Source organism: Nicotiana attenuata, unplaced genomic scaffold (assembly GCF_001879085.1).
Source record: "Nicotiana attenuata strain UT unplaced genomic scaffold, NIATTr2, whole genome shotgun sequence".
In the NCBI taxonomy this organism is placed as follows: Eukaryota; Viridiplantae; Streptophyta; class Magnoliopsida; order Solanales; family Solanaceae; genus Nicotiana; species Nicotiana attenuata.
The window spans coordinates 94,012-108,208 of NW_017670553.1; the positions used below are offsets into that span (position 1 = coordinate 94,012).

The 14,197-nt window shown below is 37.8% G+C and overlaps 1 protein-coding gene across 1 annotated transcript; it reads right to left on the minus strand.

Annotated features, from left to right (window-relative positions):
- Positions 1 to 4,074: 4,074 nt before the first annotated feature.
- LOC109240890 lies at positions 4,075 to 12,346 on the minus strand. The gene is made up of 5 exons (XM_019407569.1): positions 12,111 to 12,346; positions 10,787 to 11,162; positions 10,076 to 10,109; positions 9,606 to 9,820; positions 4,075 to 4,154 (listed from the first exon to the last, which is right to left on the minus strand). The coding sequence occupies exons 2-4, from the start codon at positions 11,155 to 11,157 to the stop codon at positions 9,677 to 9,679; spliced, it is 549 nt and encodes a 182-aa protein (XP_019263114.1). The 5' UTR covers positions 11,158 to 11,162; positions 12,111 to 12,346; the 3' UTR covers positions 4,075 to 4,154; positions 9,606 to 9,676.
- Between the last annotated feature and the right edge of the window lie 1,851 nt (positions 12,347 to 14,197).

Below are 14,197 nucleotides of genomic sequence, written 5' to 3' on the forward strand. Positions count from 1 at the left end.
GAAGGGCATGTTTTCGTCACCCATTAAGTCATGAGTGGGAACATCTACGAACCGGATATACCAGCCACAGTCACAATCAACCTCGAGGCTGACTAAAACTCTCTTGCTTCTCTCCACAAGGGAGAAAACACCTTAGTGAAAGAGCTTCGGGGAGTATATATGGAGTAAGTGTTAGAAAGTAAAAGGAGCTGAGACAAGGGTTGACAAATAACAACGGCAAGCTACTACCCACCACATAATCCGACCTATTTGACCAAGACAGACATTAAAGTAACAATAAAACTTAATGATTACTAGGTCAATAGGTGGTTTGAATTCTAAGATAAAGGGTAGGTGTAAACAAACTAATAATCTTCAGGATAAGAGGGTATTCAATTATCAGCACTATGAGCTACCACTGGTAAATTAGGTTTCCAGTTGCATTTACGAGGAACTAGGAAAGAAGGCCAGCAGTGATCAAAGTAGGATAATGATCGGCAAGGTTAAGTGATGCTATGGAAGAAACCTGTTTTCTCATAACTTCACAATCTGATATAAAAGAAAATTCTTGAGGAATAATTTCAGACATAACAGGCTCCTGCAAGGTTTCATTATGGTCTTTCCCTCTAGAGGAGGGATCTAGGAATTGTTGGAGTTCTCACTCTAGAAGAAGAAGGTATTGCAGTGTTTTCGGAGAAGAGGCAAAGCTACGGCTAGATAAAGAACCTAAGCTACGAAGTCTACCGCCTCTTCTACTCCTAGTTGGGGTAGAAGAGGGAGGGAGTTTATCAACAATAACTACTTTACAATGGTTTGATGATGAAGAAGGATTTGAAGAACGGAAAGTCATCTTTAATGATGAAAACACAAAGAAAAAAATTGCGGGAAGAGTGGGAATATGAACACAAGGAAGAAGAAGAAATTTTTGAGTGGTATGTGATATGGTATTTATAGAGAAGAACAGTCATTATGAACTGTCATCATGAACAGTCACTTCGAACTGACGCAGCCGCAGGAAACCCTAAAAAGATGCTATAAATTGTAGGGCCAATTATAATGGGACACATGTCTTGAACATTAAATGAAAAGGACGTACGTCTCATCGTTTCTGAAGAAAGCATTATGATAGTTGAGAAAAGGCGTCAAGATATTCCTGCCATAAATGAACTTACCACTTCCCGAATATTCAGTTGAAAATATTCAAAACGTGGGGGGATTATCTTTATTGGTGGAAAAAAGGCATGACACGTAGATTGATAGTATGATGATAGATGGCATCCATATCGGGTCAATAAAGAAAGATGATGAGGCATGAATAAAATACCCACAGTATTTAATATAAGAAGGTACCGTACCTTACATCTGGGAAAGAAGAAATAGAAACGAGATGCATAAAGACCATAAAGGGGTAGATTCATGAATCAATTATAAATATAGAAAGGGAATCGACATTAACCCTGATTATGCGTGATCACCTATTATTACCATAATTGTTATGAGTAGATTTAGTAACGGGCAATTAATACAGTTAATGTTAGTAACGGGTGAGAATTAAATAAGGAAACTGTTACAGCTATGTACCCTTATATAAGGACCCTTAACTTATTTTGTACGATCATCTGATATTTTCAATTATATGCAATCGATCTTTTATTTTTACTTGATTGAAGATTCCAATCCATAATTGTAGGAGAAATCAGCGATCAACAATAAGCTTTATTTCCTTCATTTAGCACTTCTAAGTGTTTGTTTTATTCTTGCTTTTTTGGAAAAGTGAAATAAATTAGGTTATCAGAAACCCGATTTTTCTTTAATATTGACTTCCGCCACAGAACTATTTTTTGGTTAAACAATTCACATAAAAATCCCGTGAAAGATGAACAAAATATAATTCCGCTGAAGAAACAAAGGACGGGGCTGAAGTAAAATTCTTTTTTTTTTTTAAATTATATATAGGGGATAGGGGAAGGAAAAATAGGGACGGGAATTACAAAGTGGGAAATCGAACTCACTAATAAAGTGAAAATTCAGGTAAGTAACAAAATGAGCTACTTAGATTCTCCGAAGTAAATATCTTGAGATTTGTGACATATTTTTTACCCTCTGTTCATCTTTGTATGCAATTACAGCTGTCCTTTTTTTTTTTTTTTTTTGTGAAAAATAAATTAAGCCACCATAGTGGTGGAGGGGTTTAAGCGTTGACCTGCAACCTGTGTATTATCAAACATTGAAAAAGCGAAAACATGAAGAAAAAGGGCATAATACCTTATCTCTCCAAATACAAAATGTTAGTTGGGCATAACCAACATTTTGAACTAGTCATGCTAAGCTTACAGAATACCCATGATGTCAAACTTCGTTAGGTTAATTTACAAACCGGAACAAGTAAATTAAATCATTTGGAAAAAATAAATCGGATGTCTTACCCTACTGATTTATTTGAGTGGCACTAAATAATGTTATTTACCAATTGATGCCGAGGCAGTGCACAGCTTTGAGGTTTCATTGAGCGATCCGATCCGTGTAATGCTGGGCTTCTTACTGGAGTTTGAACTCATTGACCATCTGCAACTCTGATTATATCTATATGGAGCTATGAAATAATCTGGATAACCAACATTTCTTCATTCTAATTAGCAAGGCAAAGAAGCCATAGCAAGGGAGATGGAGAATACCAACAGCAAAATACCTACAATTTCACATTTTTGAGCAAGCATGAATAGCACAATAAGCAAATTTGACTACTCTGCATATACTGATTTCTCGTATGAGGTCGTACACATACCAAAGGGGAGCATATTGAGATGACAAATCTAGAAAGGGATAAGGCCACCTGTTGCAACAAGAGTTAACAGTTTCAGTAAACAACATAAGCCTATATGAGTTAGATGTCGCATAATAGTAATCATGATCAATTGCAAATATACCTCATTGAGACAAAAATATGGAGGATCCACTGGAAAATGACAAAGACACATGTCCAGAGCACAAAATATGTTACACGGAAGAAAGGGAACCGCTGGAAAGGAAGCAAGACAGAGTATTAAATATATGCACAACACGTAAAGCTTAGATAGTACGGACTTTAAAACTTACTAGACGGTTTAGAAACACATCACCGAGAAGGCAAACAGCATTGACAGAATGCATACAAACAGCCAGCTGCAGTAACAGGTAGACTATCAGCTTATGGTACAAATGCAGAGAGAGGGGAGGGCGGGCCACATGTAAATCAGGTATAACCTATGTTCATAACACGATACTAACTAATCATGATTTCTACATGTAGGTGTGAATACGACCATTCCACTGGTTCATAAACGAATGAAACTACTATCTACTAGCTATTCGTATGTAGTAGCTTGTCTTCTTTCAAATGGTGAGACGGAAGAACCACCAAAGAAATACTCTAGTGAAGTTTTCTTGTAAATGTGGATCATGGAAGTTCGATGTTAACTTTTTCCCTTATTTTGAGAACTGAGCCAAAGTCAATAGTAAAAGCACGACACACATGCACACTGAGGTTAAACTTTGTGGACTTCAAAGAGCACTTAGCGGCAATTGACAATGAATTTACTCTATCTAGCTTTTGATGATTCATGCTTCTAGAAAATATAAGAAGAAAGTCAGAAACAAAAAGAAAAAACTAAAAATTGAAATAACTGAAACTAAACTAAACTAAACAATCAGGGGGAAAGAGATCAAGATGGCAGGGAAAAAATGCACTTGTCATCTTTTGATGGCAAGAAGTGGCTAGTTAATAAGCTGAAGATTACAACAGTTGGATAGATATGTATAACAACAACAACAACAACCCAATAAAATCCCACCAGTGGGGTCTGGGGAGGGTAGAGTGTACGCAGACCTTACCCCTACCCCGGAGGGGTAGAGAGGCTATTTCCGGAAGACCCTCGGCTCAGAGACGAAAATTCCGGTCCTTGCACTAAATGAATGCTCAAGCTTGATTCCATCAATACTTTTACAGATTTGAATTGAAGCAATACATAAAAGACAAACACAATCAAGCAAAACTTTATTGAACTAAAAGAAGATTAAGATAAGAAAGCAAAAGTTCTAATACTTACAAAATGTAATCTGTAATTTTTGTCAGTGAGGAATGGGTAGATAACGAGCCAAAAAACACAATCCGTAAGAACAACTGCACCTGCAGTCATCTACAAATTATTTGGGGGATGGGAAAGAATTAGCCAAGTATCCATAGAATGCAGCACGAATAAGCACTAAACCACTTTTATGAATGTGCCCAACTCGATATTACATCACGACATTTACTTAATTTAGGAGATGTAATATCATAATTGTTAGAATAGTCATGTAAATAGGAGTAAATAAATAACCCTAATCCAATATATATTAGGAGTAGGACATGTTATGTGTGTATATATATAGGGCTCATTGTAACATATGTATATACATCAATAATATATTTTCTCCCGTGCTTTCTCACATGGTATCAGAGCTACGGTGTGAAATTTATCGTTGTGCATCATTCCAGCGATATCCGGGAAGAAAGAACTCAGTCACCGTGCAATTTTCCGGTGACCTAAGTGACTTATTGCGTCAAAGTCACTAATTAACAGTGTTGTGCAAAATCCAACACCACCACAAGGTTCCCAAGAGAGATCCGACCAAACCCCAGAAAAAATCACCGGAAAATAGCCAGCCACGCGCCGTCACGTGCCTGTCGGAACTCTGCCGCCGGCGGCGCGTCTGTCCCACGCGCCGGCGCGTGAGGCCTCTTCCGGCCATTTTTCGGCTTCGCTTCTTCAGGACAGTTGGATCGCCCTGCAATTCCGAGCCTGTCCATATTTTTATTTTTTAATTCCGACCACTTTGAGTTTTTCCGGCGACTACACTGATTTTTCCGGCAGCTACAGTACTTTTCCGGCAAACACAGTGTTTTCTTCATCTGTCTCAGAGAATTTTCAGTTGATTCTTTTTTGTTATTTAGTGATAATCCAACCATGTCTTTGGGAGTCGATGCTTTCGGGTCTAGAAACCCGAGTTCTGGCAGTTCCGGTGTTATGATTACCTCAGAACCTTTAATGGGAGGTTCAAACTACTTAGATTGGGCTTCATCTGTCGAGTTGTGGTGTAAAGGTCAAGGAGTTCAAGATCATTTAACAAAAAAGGCTAGCGAAGGTGATGAAAAGGCCAAAACACAGTGGGAGAAGGTCGATGCTCAGTTATGTAGTATCCTGTGGCGATCTATTGATTTCAAGTTGATGCCCTTGTTCCGTCCATTCCAGACATGTTATTTAGTTTGGGAAAAGGCTCGTAATCTATACACTAATGACATATCTCGTTTCTATGATGTAATATCGCGAATGACAAGCTTGAAGAAACAGGAATTAGATATGTCTACTTACTTTGGACAAGTTCAGGCAGTCATGGAAGAATTTGAGACGTTGATGCCAGTTTCTGCTAGTATTGAAAAACAACAAGAGCAACGACAGAAGATGTTTCTAGTTCTTACACTCGCTGGACTCCCTAATGACCTTGATTCAGTACGTGACCAGATTTTGGCTAGTCCAACCGTCCCCTCAGTTGATGAATTATTCTCTCGATTACTTCGCCTTGCTGCAGCACCTAGTCACCCAGTGAGCTCATCACAGACACTTGACTCATCTGTCCTCGTATCCCAATCAGTGGACAATCGGGCATCTCATACTATGGAAAATAGACGAGGAGGAGGTCGTTTTGGAAGATCTAGACCCAAGTGCTCCTATTGTCATAAACTTGGACACACTCGTGATGTATGCTATTCTTTACATGGCCGCCCAACCAAAAATGCTTATGTTGCTCAGACTGAGACTACAGGTAACCAGGGATTTTCTTTATCTGAAGGGGAGTATAATGAGTTCCTTCAGTATCGAGCAAGTAAGCAGACATCTCCACAAGTAGCTTCTGTTGCTCAGACTAATACTTCTGTTGCTGGTAATTCTTTTGCTTGTGTTTCCCAGTCTAGTCCTCCTGGACAATGGGTTGTGGACTCAGCCGCTTCTGATCATATCTCTGGTAATAAATCACTTTTGTCAAATATTGCGTATTCACAGTCTCTTCCCACTGTTACTTTAGCCAATGGGTCTCAAACCAAAGCAAAAGGAGTTGGACAAGCGAATCCCCTACCCTCTGTCACTCTAGATTCCGTTCTCTATGTCCCTGGCTGTCCTTTTAATCTTGCATCTGTTAGTCGTTTGACTCGTGCCCTCCATTGTGGTATATATTTTATTGATGATTCTTTTATTATGCAGGACCGCAGTACAGGGCAGACGATTGGAACAGGACTTGAATCAGAAGGGCTTTACTACCTTAACTCCCTAAAATCCTCCAAGGCATGTCTAGTTACAGATCCTCCGGACCTAATTCACAGACGTTTAGGACATCCAAGCTTATCCAAGCTTCAGAAGATGGTGCCTGGTTTGTCTAGTTTATCCACATTAGAGTGTGAGTCATGTCAGCTCGGGAAACATACCCGAGCCTCCTATCCTCGTAGTATTGAGAGTCACGCAGAGTCTATTTTTTCTTTAGTTCACTCTGATATATGGGGTCCTAGTAGAGTCAGTTCAACCTTGGGATTTCGTTATTTTGTTAGTTTTATTGATGATCATTCAAGATGTACTTGGATTTTCTTAATGAAAGATCGTTCTGAGTTGTTTTCTATATTCCAGAATTTTTGTGCTGAAATTAAAAATCAATTTGGTGTTTCTATTCGCACTTTTCGCAGTGATAATGCCTTAGAATATTTATCCTCTCAATTTCAGCAGTTTATGACTTCTCAAGGAATTATTCATCAGACCTCTTGTCCTTATACCCCTCAGCAAAATGGGGTTGCAGAGAGAAAGAATAGGCACATCATTGAGACTGCTCGCACACTTCTCATTGAATCTCATGTTCCGCTGCGTTTTTGGGGCGATGCAGTTCTCACAGCTTGTTATTTAGTTAATCGGATGCCTTCCTCTCCCATCCAGAATCAGATACCGTATGCAGTATTGTGTCCCCAATCACCCGTATACTCTGTTCCCCCTCGTGTTTTTGGGAGCACTTGTTTCGTTCATAACCTAGCCCCTGGGAAAGATAAGTTAGCTCCTCGTGCTCTCAAGTGTGTCTTCCTTGGTTATTCTCGTGTTCAGAAGGGATATCGTTGTTACTCACTTGATCTTCGTAGGTACTTTATGTCCTCTGACGTCATATTTTTTGAGTCTAAACCTTTCTTTACCTCTTCTGACCTTTCTGACCCCCTTGATATATCTGAGGTCTTACCTATACCGACCTTTAAGGAGTCTACTATAGCTCCTCCTTCACCTTCCGCTATAGAAGTCTTATCCATTCCAACCGTTGAGGAGTCTAGTGTGGCTCCTCCTAGACTCCCTGCCACAGGAACACCACTTTTGACATATCATCGTCGTCCGCGCCCAGCATCGGGTCCAGCTGATTCACGTCCTGCACCCGAACCTGCTAATACTGCGGACTTGTCTCCTCTTAATCAACCGATTGCACTTCGGAAAGGTATACGGGCCACCCTTAATCCTAATCCCCATTATGTCGGTTTGAGTTATCATCGTTTGTCATCACCCTATTATGCTTTTCTATCTTCTTTGTCCTCTGTTTCCATCCCGAGGTCTACAGGTGAAGCATTTTCTCATCCAGGATGGCGACAGGCTATGATTGACGAGATATCTGCTTTACATACGAGTGGTACTTGGGAGCTCGTCCCTCTTCCTTCAGGTAAATCTACTGTTGGTTGTCGTTGGGTGTATGCAGTCAAGGTTGGTCCGGATGGTAAGGTTGATCGTCTTAAGGCTCGTCTTGTTGCCAAAGGATATACTCAGATATTTGGGCTCGATTACAGTGATACCTTCTCTCCTGTGGCTAAGATAGCATCAGTCCGCCTTTTTCTATCCATGGCTGCTGTTCGCCATTGGCCCCTCTATCAGCTGGACATTAAGAATGCTTTTTTACACGGTGACCTTGAGGATGAAGTTTATATGGAGCAACCACCTGGGTTTGTTGCTCAGGGGGAGTCTCGTGGCCTTGTATGTCGCTTGCGTCGGTCACTTTATGGTCTAAAGCAGTCTCCTCGAGCCTGGTTTGGTAAGTTCAGCACAGTTATTCGAGAATTTGGCATGATTCAGAGTGAAGCTGATCACTCTGTATTCTATCGGCATTCTGCCTCGAGTCTCTGTATTTATCTGGTGGTCTATGTTGACGACATTGTTATTACCGGCAATGACCAGGATGGTATTACTAAATTGAAGCAACATCTCTTGCAACACTTTCAGACTAAGGATCTGGGCAAACTAAAGTATTTTCTGGGTATTGAGGTCGCTCAGTCTAGCTCAGGTGTTGTGATCTCACAACGAAAGTATGCCTTAGATATTCTTGAAGAGACAGGAATGACAGGTTGTAGACCGGTTGACACTCCGATGGATCCGAATTCTAAACTTATGCCAGGACAGGGGGAACCTCTTAGCGATCCTGCAAGATATAGACGGTTGGTTGGTAAATTAAATTACCTTACAGTGACAAGACCTGATATTTCCTTTTCTGTGAGTGTTGTGAGTCAGTTTATGGATTCTCCGTGTGATAGTCATTGGGATGCAGTTGTTCGCATTCTTCGGTATATAAAATCAGCTCCAGGCAAAGGTTTATTGTTTGAGGGTCGAGGCCATGAGCAGATCGTTGGATACTCAGATGCTGATTGGGCAGGATCACCTTCTGATAGACGTTCTACGTCTGGATATTGTGTCTTGGTAGGAGGAAATTTGGTGTCCTGGAAGAGCAAGAAACAGAATGTGGTTGCTCGGTCTAGTGCAGAAGCAGAATATCGAGCAATGGCTATGGAGACATGTGAGCTAATTTGGATCAAACAGTTGCTCAAGGAGTTGAAATTTGGTGAGATTAGTCAGATGGGACTTGTGTGTGATAATCAAGCTGCTCTTCATATTGCGTCAAATCCAGTGTTCCATGAGAGAACTAAACACATTGAGATTGACTGTCACTTTGTTAGAGAAAAGATACTCTCGGGAGATATTGCTACAAAGTTTGTGAAGTCGAATGATCAGCTTGCAGATATTTTCACCAAGTCCCTCACTGGTCCTCGTATTAACTACATATGTAACAAGCTTGGTACATATGATTTATATGCACCAGCTTGAGGGGGAGTGTTAGAATAGTCATGTAAATAGGAGTAAATAAATAACCCTAATCCAATATATATTAGGAGTAGGACATGTTATGTGTGTATATATATAGGACTCATTGTAACATATGTATATACATCAATAATATATTTTCTCCCGTGCTTTCTCACAATAATGAAGGTACACGACATATGATAAAAGATGAACCTCCAGAAAATTTACTTGTAGGATTGAACAGTGAAAAAACGCTAATTAGAGGCAACTACGCAGGATGAAAAGAACTAGATAATCCAACATCTATGACGAACGTGAGAAATTATAGAAGATTCTATATACCGCATGGGAGTAGATAGACTTTCTGCGACTCTGCCCCAACAGCGAAAGAAAGAAAAGATAAAGGAATTTGCATGTCCGGTTGTTGTTGCAACAAAGGTAAGATAAATTGATCTAGAGAGAACATGCCTGGAATATTATTTGAAAGGCAACGCTCCAAGGACCTGCAGCTTCTCTAACATGTGGTTCTCCATGGGAATTCAAGCCATTGGATACAATAAGTACGTTTGCGTTTTCAGGAATTGGAGCAGTGTAAATGCCTCTCTCTGTATCAACACTATCACCACTCTCACCTTTACCTCCCTTGCGAGATTGGAAACAGCCATGAATGGAGAGTGAAGATCCTAGCTAGGAAATTTAGTTGAGAACATTACCAAATTATATAAGAAATAAGGAACACTACAATGAAAAAGGAAGTTGCGGTGAATGACATAAATTCTCCGATCAGTTATATAAGGGCGAAGTGATAAATAGTCTGCCTTGCAGGAGGAACACTACAATTTAACTTTTACTCTCTTCGTGAAAATGATAACATCTAAAGATAATCAATATCATATCCAGACATGAATAATAAAGATGGTCATAGATTAATAACATACCCCAAAGTAGACTGTAACTAAGGTGAATGTCCACCTGTTGAGTAAAAAAAAAAAGAACAACGAAAAGCAAAAGATAAGATCGATCATATTTCAATCAATATAATAGCTTGTTAACATAACATTAGTCAAAAGTGAATTTTATTTGACATTGTTATCTTTAGATTTTGAAGAGCTTCTTAGTTACTGTCTGAGCTGTTGAGGCTTCTAGTGAGACTGTTTGTGTACTAAAGGGAAAAAATTAACAGTATAGCACTTCAACACTATGAGGAGATATCACAAGAAATTGAAGGTAAACATTTTAAGTGTTGGTCAGGAAACTGTCGCTAGTTTTTGAGCAATGAGTGGATCCATAAAAAATTAATCAGGCATTAAACATGACTTCATCAAAAATTACTCAGTCTCCACAACATCCACATTCAAAAAAGTGGTCGTCGCCGAAAAAGGATGCAGCCTATCTCCAACGGATTCAACTGACCTAGTGTTTTGACCCGTGAAGCATAGATATATATGTTAAAAAACAAAACTACAACTTAAACAAATACTAAAGTCTAAACCTGTAATTTTAAAAAGTACATCGTGTTCAGTCTAAGAACCTTAAAGGTTGAACATATCAAGTTTAAATCATAGATATCTGCCTATCATACAGTAAAGGCAAAACCTAGTAATGCCAAGATGAAATGTGGAGCAAAAGAATATGGAGAAAATCCTTACTGAGTATAGAAATAAAGTATGCGTACGCCATGAAGCACTACATCTGCAATGAGCAAAGAGAGAAGCACGGCGAAAGCAATTAGTCTATAAGCAAGCAGCCAATTCGGATGGATTGCTTTGTAACATGTCTTCCAAACATCATCTTTGTACAAAATCCCTGCTCTCGTTTGCCCGTTCTCTCTTTGCTGGTTTCTTTTCGACTTTGAAGAACATTCTTCATACTTCCATATTATAAGAATTGAAACCACCATAGCTGCTAATATCCATATTGCACAGAGTAAGAATCTCCAGTTCAACCAATAACTTGGAGTTGTTGTATCTGTTGTCATAGGTGGCCAAGTATGACTTGAAGACCCTGCTAAAAAGCTCATTGTAACTGCTGTTATCAAAAGTAAATCTTTGCCCGTGTAAAATTTGTACAATTTTTGTATATAACATACAGAATGTGTGTGTGTATATATATACACAAAAAATATAAAAAATTTATACATTTTTTCGGGCTATTATTTTTACAGGGGCTATACAGTGTCATTTTTCCTAAATCTCATCTTTGTGAGAACATTAATTGGTCACGAAATAAAATGATAAGTAATCTACTATCATAGGTTAAACACTTAAAGTACAGTATAAAAACAATCTTTACACCGCCAATATTTATATCTTAAATCCTTTGATTATTTATTTATCTTTCTAATTAAGTTGTGCACCTTACTTTGAAACTATGCAACTAGCAATTCACTAGAATTTGAAAAAACAAGACGAAACGTGATATTTCAAATTGTAGAAATCATATTACTCTTGAAATGCAATCTTCCATTCCCGTTTTCTGCTCAATAATAGGAAAGTACTTTTACTTTCAAACTTTAAAAAGGAACTCTTTATGAACTTAGGTACTATTTAGGAATTTTCTCAGTATTCACTGAAACAAATTGAATATATATATATGGAAGAACGTTATATTACCATAATCAGGATATTCTATTACCTTGAACTTAATTAGACTCTAAGCCATACACTCTACATAATTTATTCTCCTAGCTCAAGGAGGCTCGAATATATTCTTCATATTGGTTTTTAAAAATATTAAATTTTGATCACAAATTAGACATATTATTGGTGATTCAACACTATAATAAAAAGGAAAACCAAAAGCATTTTTCAAGATTCGTAAAAGCATAATATTAGACAGAATCCTCTTTAGAAAATTAATAAAGATGCTCTTCCCAAAGAGCACACTCCTTCTCATTCTCACCAATTCCACATAAAAAGTAAAAAAATAAGCAATTAATCAAGCATTAAGATGAACAAGAGACAGTAAACTTACCCAGAAAAATTCCTCCAAGATTCAATAAGAAGCCGTCATTGATTTACTTTCTTGAGCTAAAAATGTTTCTGTTTCTTTGTGTTTTAATGAAAGACATGAAACCAAATAGGGGAATGTGCGTGGTTTCAACTGGTTAGTTGAGGATTAAAGTAAGGGGTCCAGTGAAAGTGTGACAAAAAAGATAAACATTTTTTAGGATAGAGAATGAAATTGAAATGAGAAGAGCAGAACCACATAAAACTTCCACGTGGATGTCAATATGGACAATAAGAAACCAAATATTAAACCATTTATGAATGTAATTTCCGTTCCCTACGTCTACTCTTTCTTTACTTATAAGCTACTCGGTCAAATAATAGGAGTAGAAAAATAGAATGTGGGGATAGTATTAGAATGCCAAAGGAAATACAAATCTCAATCAGCTGGAAGCATCGGTTATTGATAGTTTTCGTAACAATGAAGATAGTGCATTTGATACGGCGGAATTATTTTTCCAAATATATTGAAATAATGGGTGTGTTTGGTGTGAAATAAAATATTTTTCGGAAAATGTTTTTCAATTTTGCCCATATTTGGTTGGTTTAAATGTTTTGGAAAACGTTTTCCTCGTCAACTCATTTTCCTCCAATTGGAGGCAAATATTTTCCCTATCAAGGAAAGGGAAAACATTTTGCAAAACTCTTTTCCAACCTTCCTCCCATTCCCCATTCCCACCAACCCATCCCCACGCCCCTACCCTACCCCAATCCACCCTCCCCAACCCCACCCCACCCTCGCCCCACCCCATCCAACCTCCACCCCTACCCCCACCTTAACAGGAATCTTTACACAAATAGCTGGTTACATTCATTGTTTACTTTTTCTAGCCATATACATAGATTATACATTATTTATACACATATAATACATAAATTATGCATATATTATAACTCTACCAGCTATTTTTAGTGTAAGTGGTTGGTTGGGCGGCTACTTGGGTTAATTCTTCATATTAATAATAGTACTTTCTTTTTATGTTATAGATAGAGTATTTTTTTTTCTATTTCAACATGTGTGTATTTTCTTTTCGCGATATAACAAAAGTTTTTTTTTCATTTTAACAAAAAAAACACTTTCTTTTCATTTCATGATGTAGAAAAAATAGTTTCTTTCATTTTAACAAAATGATGTAATAAAACGTATTTTTTTATTTCAACAAAAAAGTGTTTTCTTTTCATGATGTAGAAAAGTTTTTTTCTTTCATTTCAACAAAATGAGTAGTTTCTTTTCATGATGCAGAAAAAGTATTTTCTTTCATTTCAATAAAATGAGTACTTTATTTTCATGTTGTACAAATAGTACTTTCTTTTTTAACCAAACAAAGAGTATTTCTTTTAGTTATGGAGCACAAAGTTCAACGTTGTTTTTGCGTAAAAAAGTAAAGCAACACATTAGTTCCTTTTGGGTTTGTATGAATTTTTAGAAGAATAATTAATTTTTTTAAGAAAACAGAGTCATGAAATGTTGGGTATTTTGGGGGGAGGGGAGAGGGGAAGGGGTAGAGGAGAGCACATAAAACATAGTGTGATGACCCGATAATTCATCTTATGAATTAAAATCAAATTCTGTGTTCCGGGGCCTTAAAAATCTCATTTCATCCCTCCTCAGTTTGTATGAGCAATCCGGGCGTATTTTCGGAAAGCTTTTACGTTGAAAGTTGATAAAAAATAACGATTTTTGCTTAAAACTTCATATGAGTTGACTTCGGTCAATATTTTTGGTAAACAGACCCGGATTCTTGTTTTGACAGTCCCGTTGGGTCAGTGTCAAAATATGGAGTGTGGGCGTATGCCCGAAATCAGAATCGGAATCGGAGGTCTCTAACTCGAGCTATGAATTTTTGTTGAATATTGAGAGTTTGAAAATTTAATGGGTTTTAAGAAATTTTAATGTTTGATCTTGTTGGTATCGGGTCCGTATTTTGGTTCCGAAGCCCGGTACAGGTTCAATATAATAATTAAAACTTGTCTGTGAAATTTGATGAAAAATAAAATTGGTTTGACGTGATTCGGACGTCCGGTTGAGAAAATAAAAATTTCAAAGTGTTC

Coding starts and splice junctions, on each gene's coding strand:
- LOC109240890 (XM_019407569.1), bottom strand. CDS start 11,157: ATGAGCTTTTTAGCAGGGTCTTCAAGTCATACTTGGCCACCTATGACA. Junction 10,110..10,786: donor ATACTTTATTTCTATACTCA/GTAAGGATTTTC, acceptor TTTACTCAACAG/GTGGACATTCACCTTAGTTA. Junction 9,821..10,075: donor TAGTTACAGTCTACTTTGGG/GTATGTTATTAA, acceptor TTTCCTAGCTAG/GATCTTCACTCTCCATTCAT.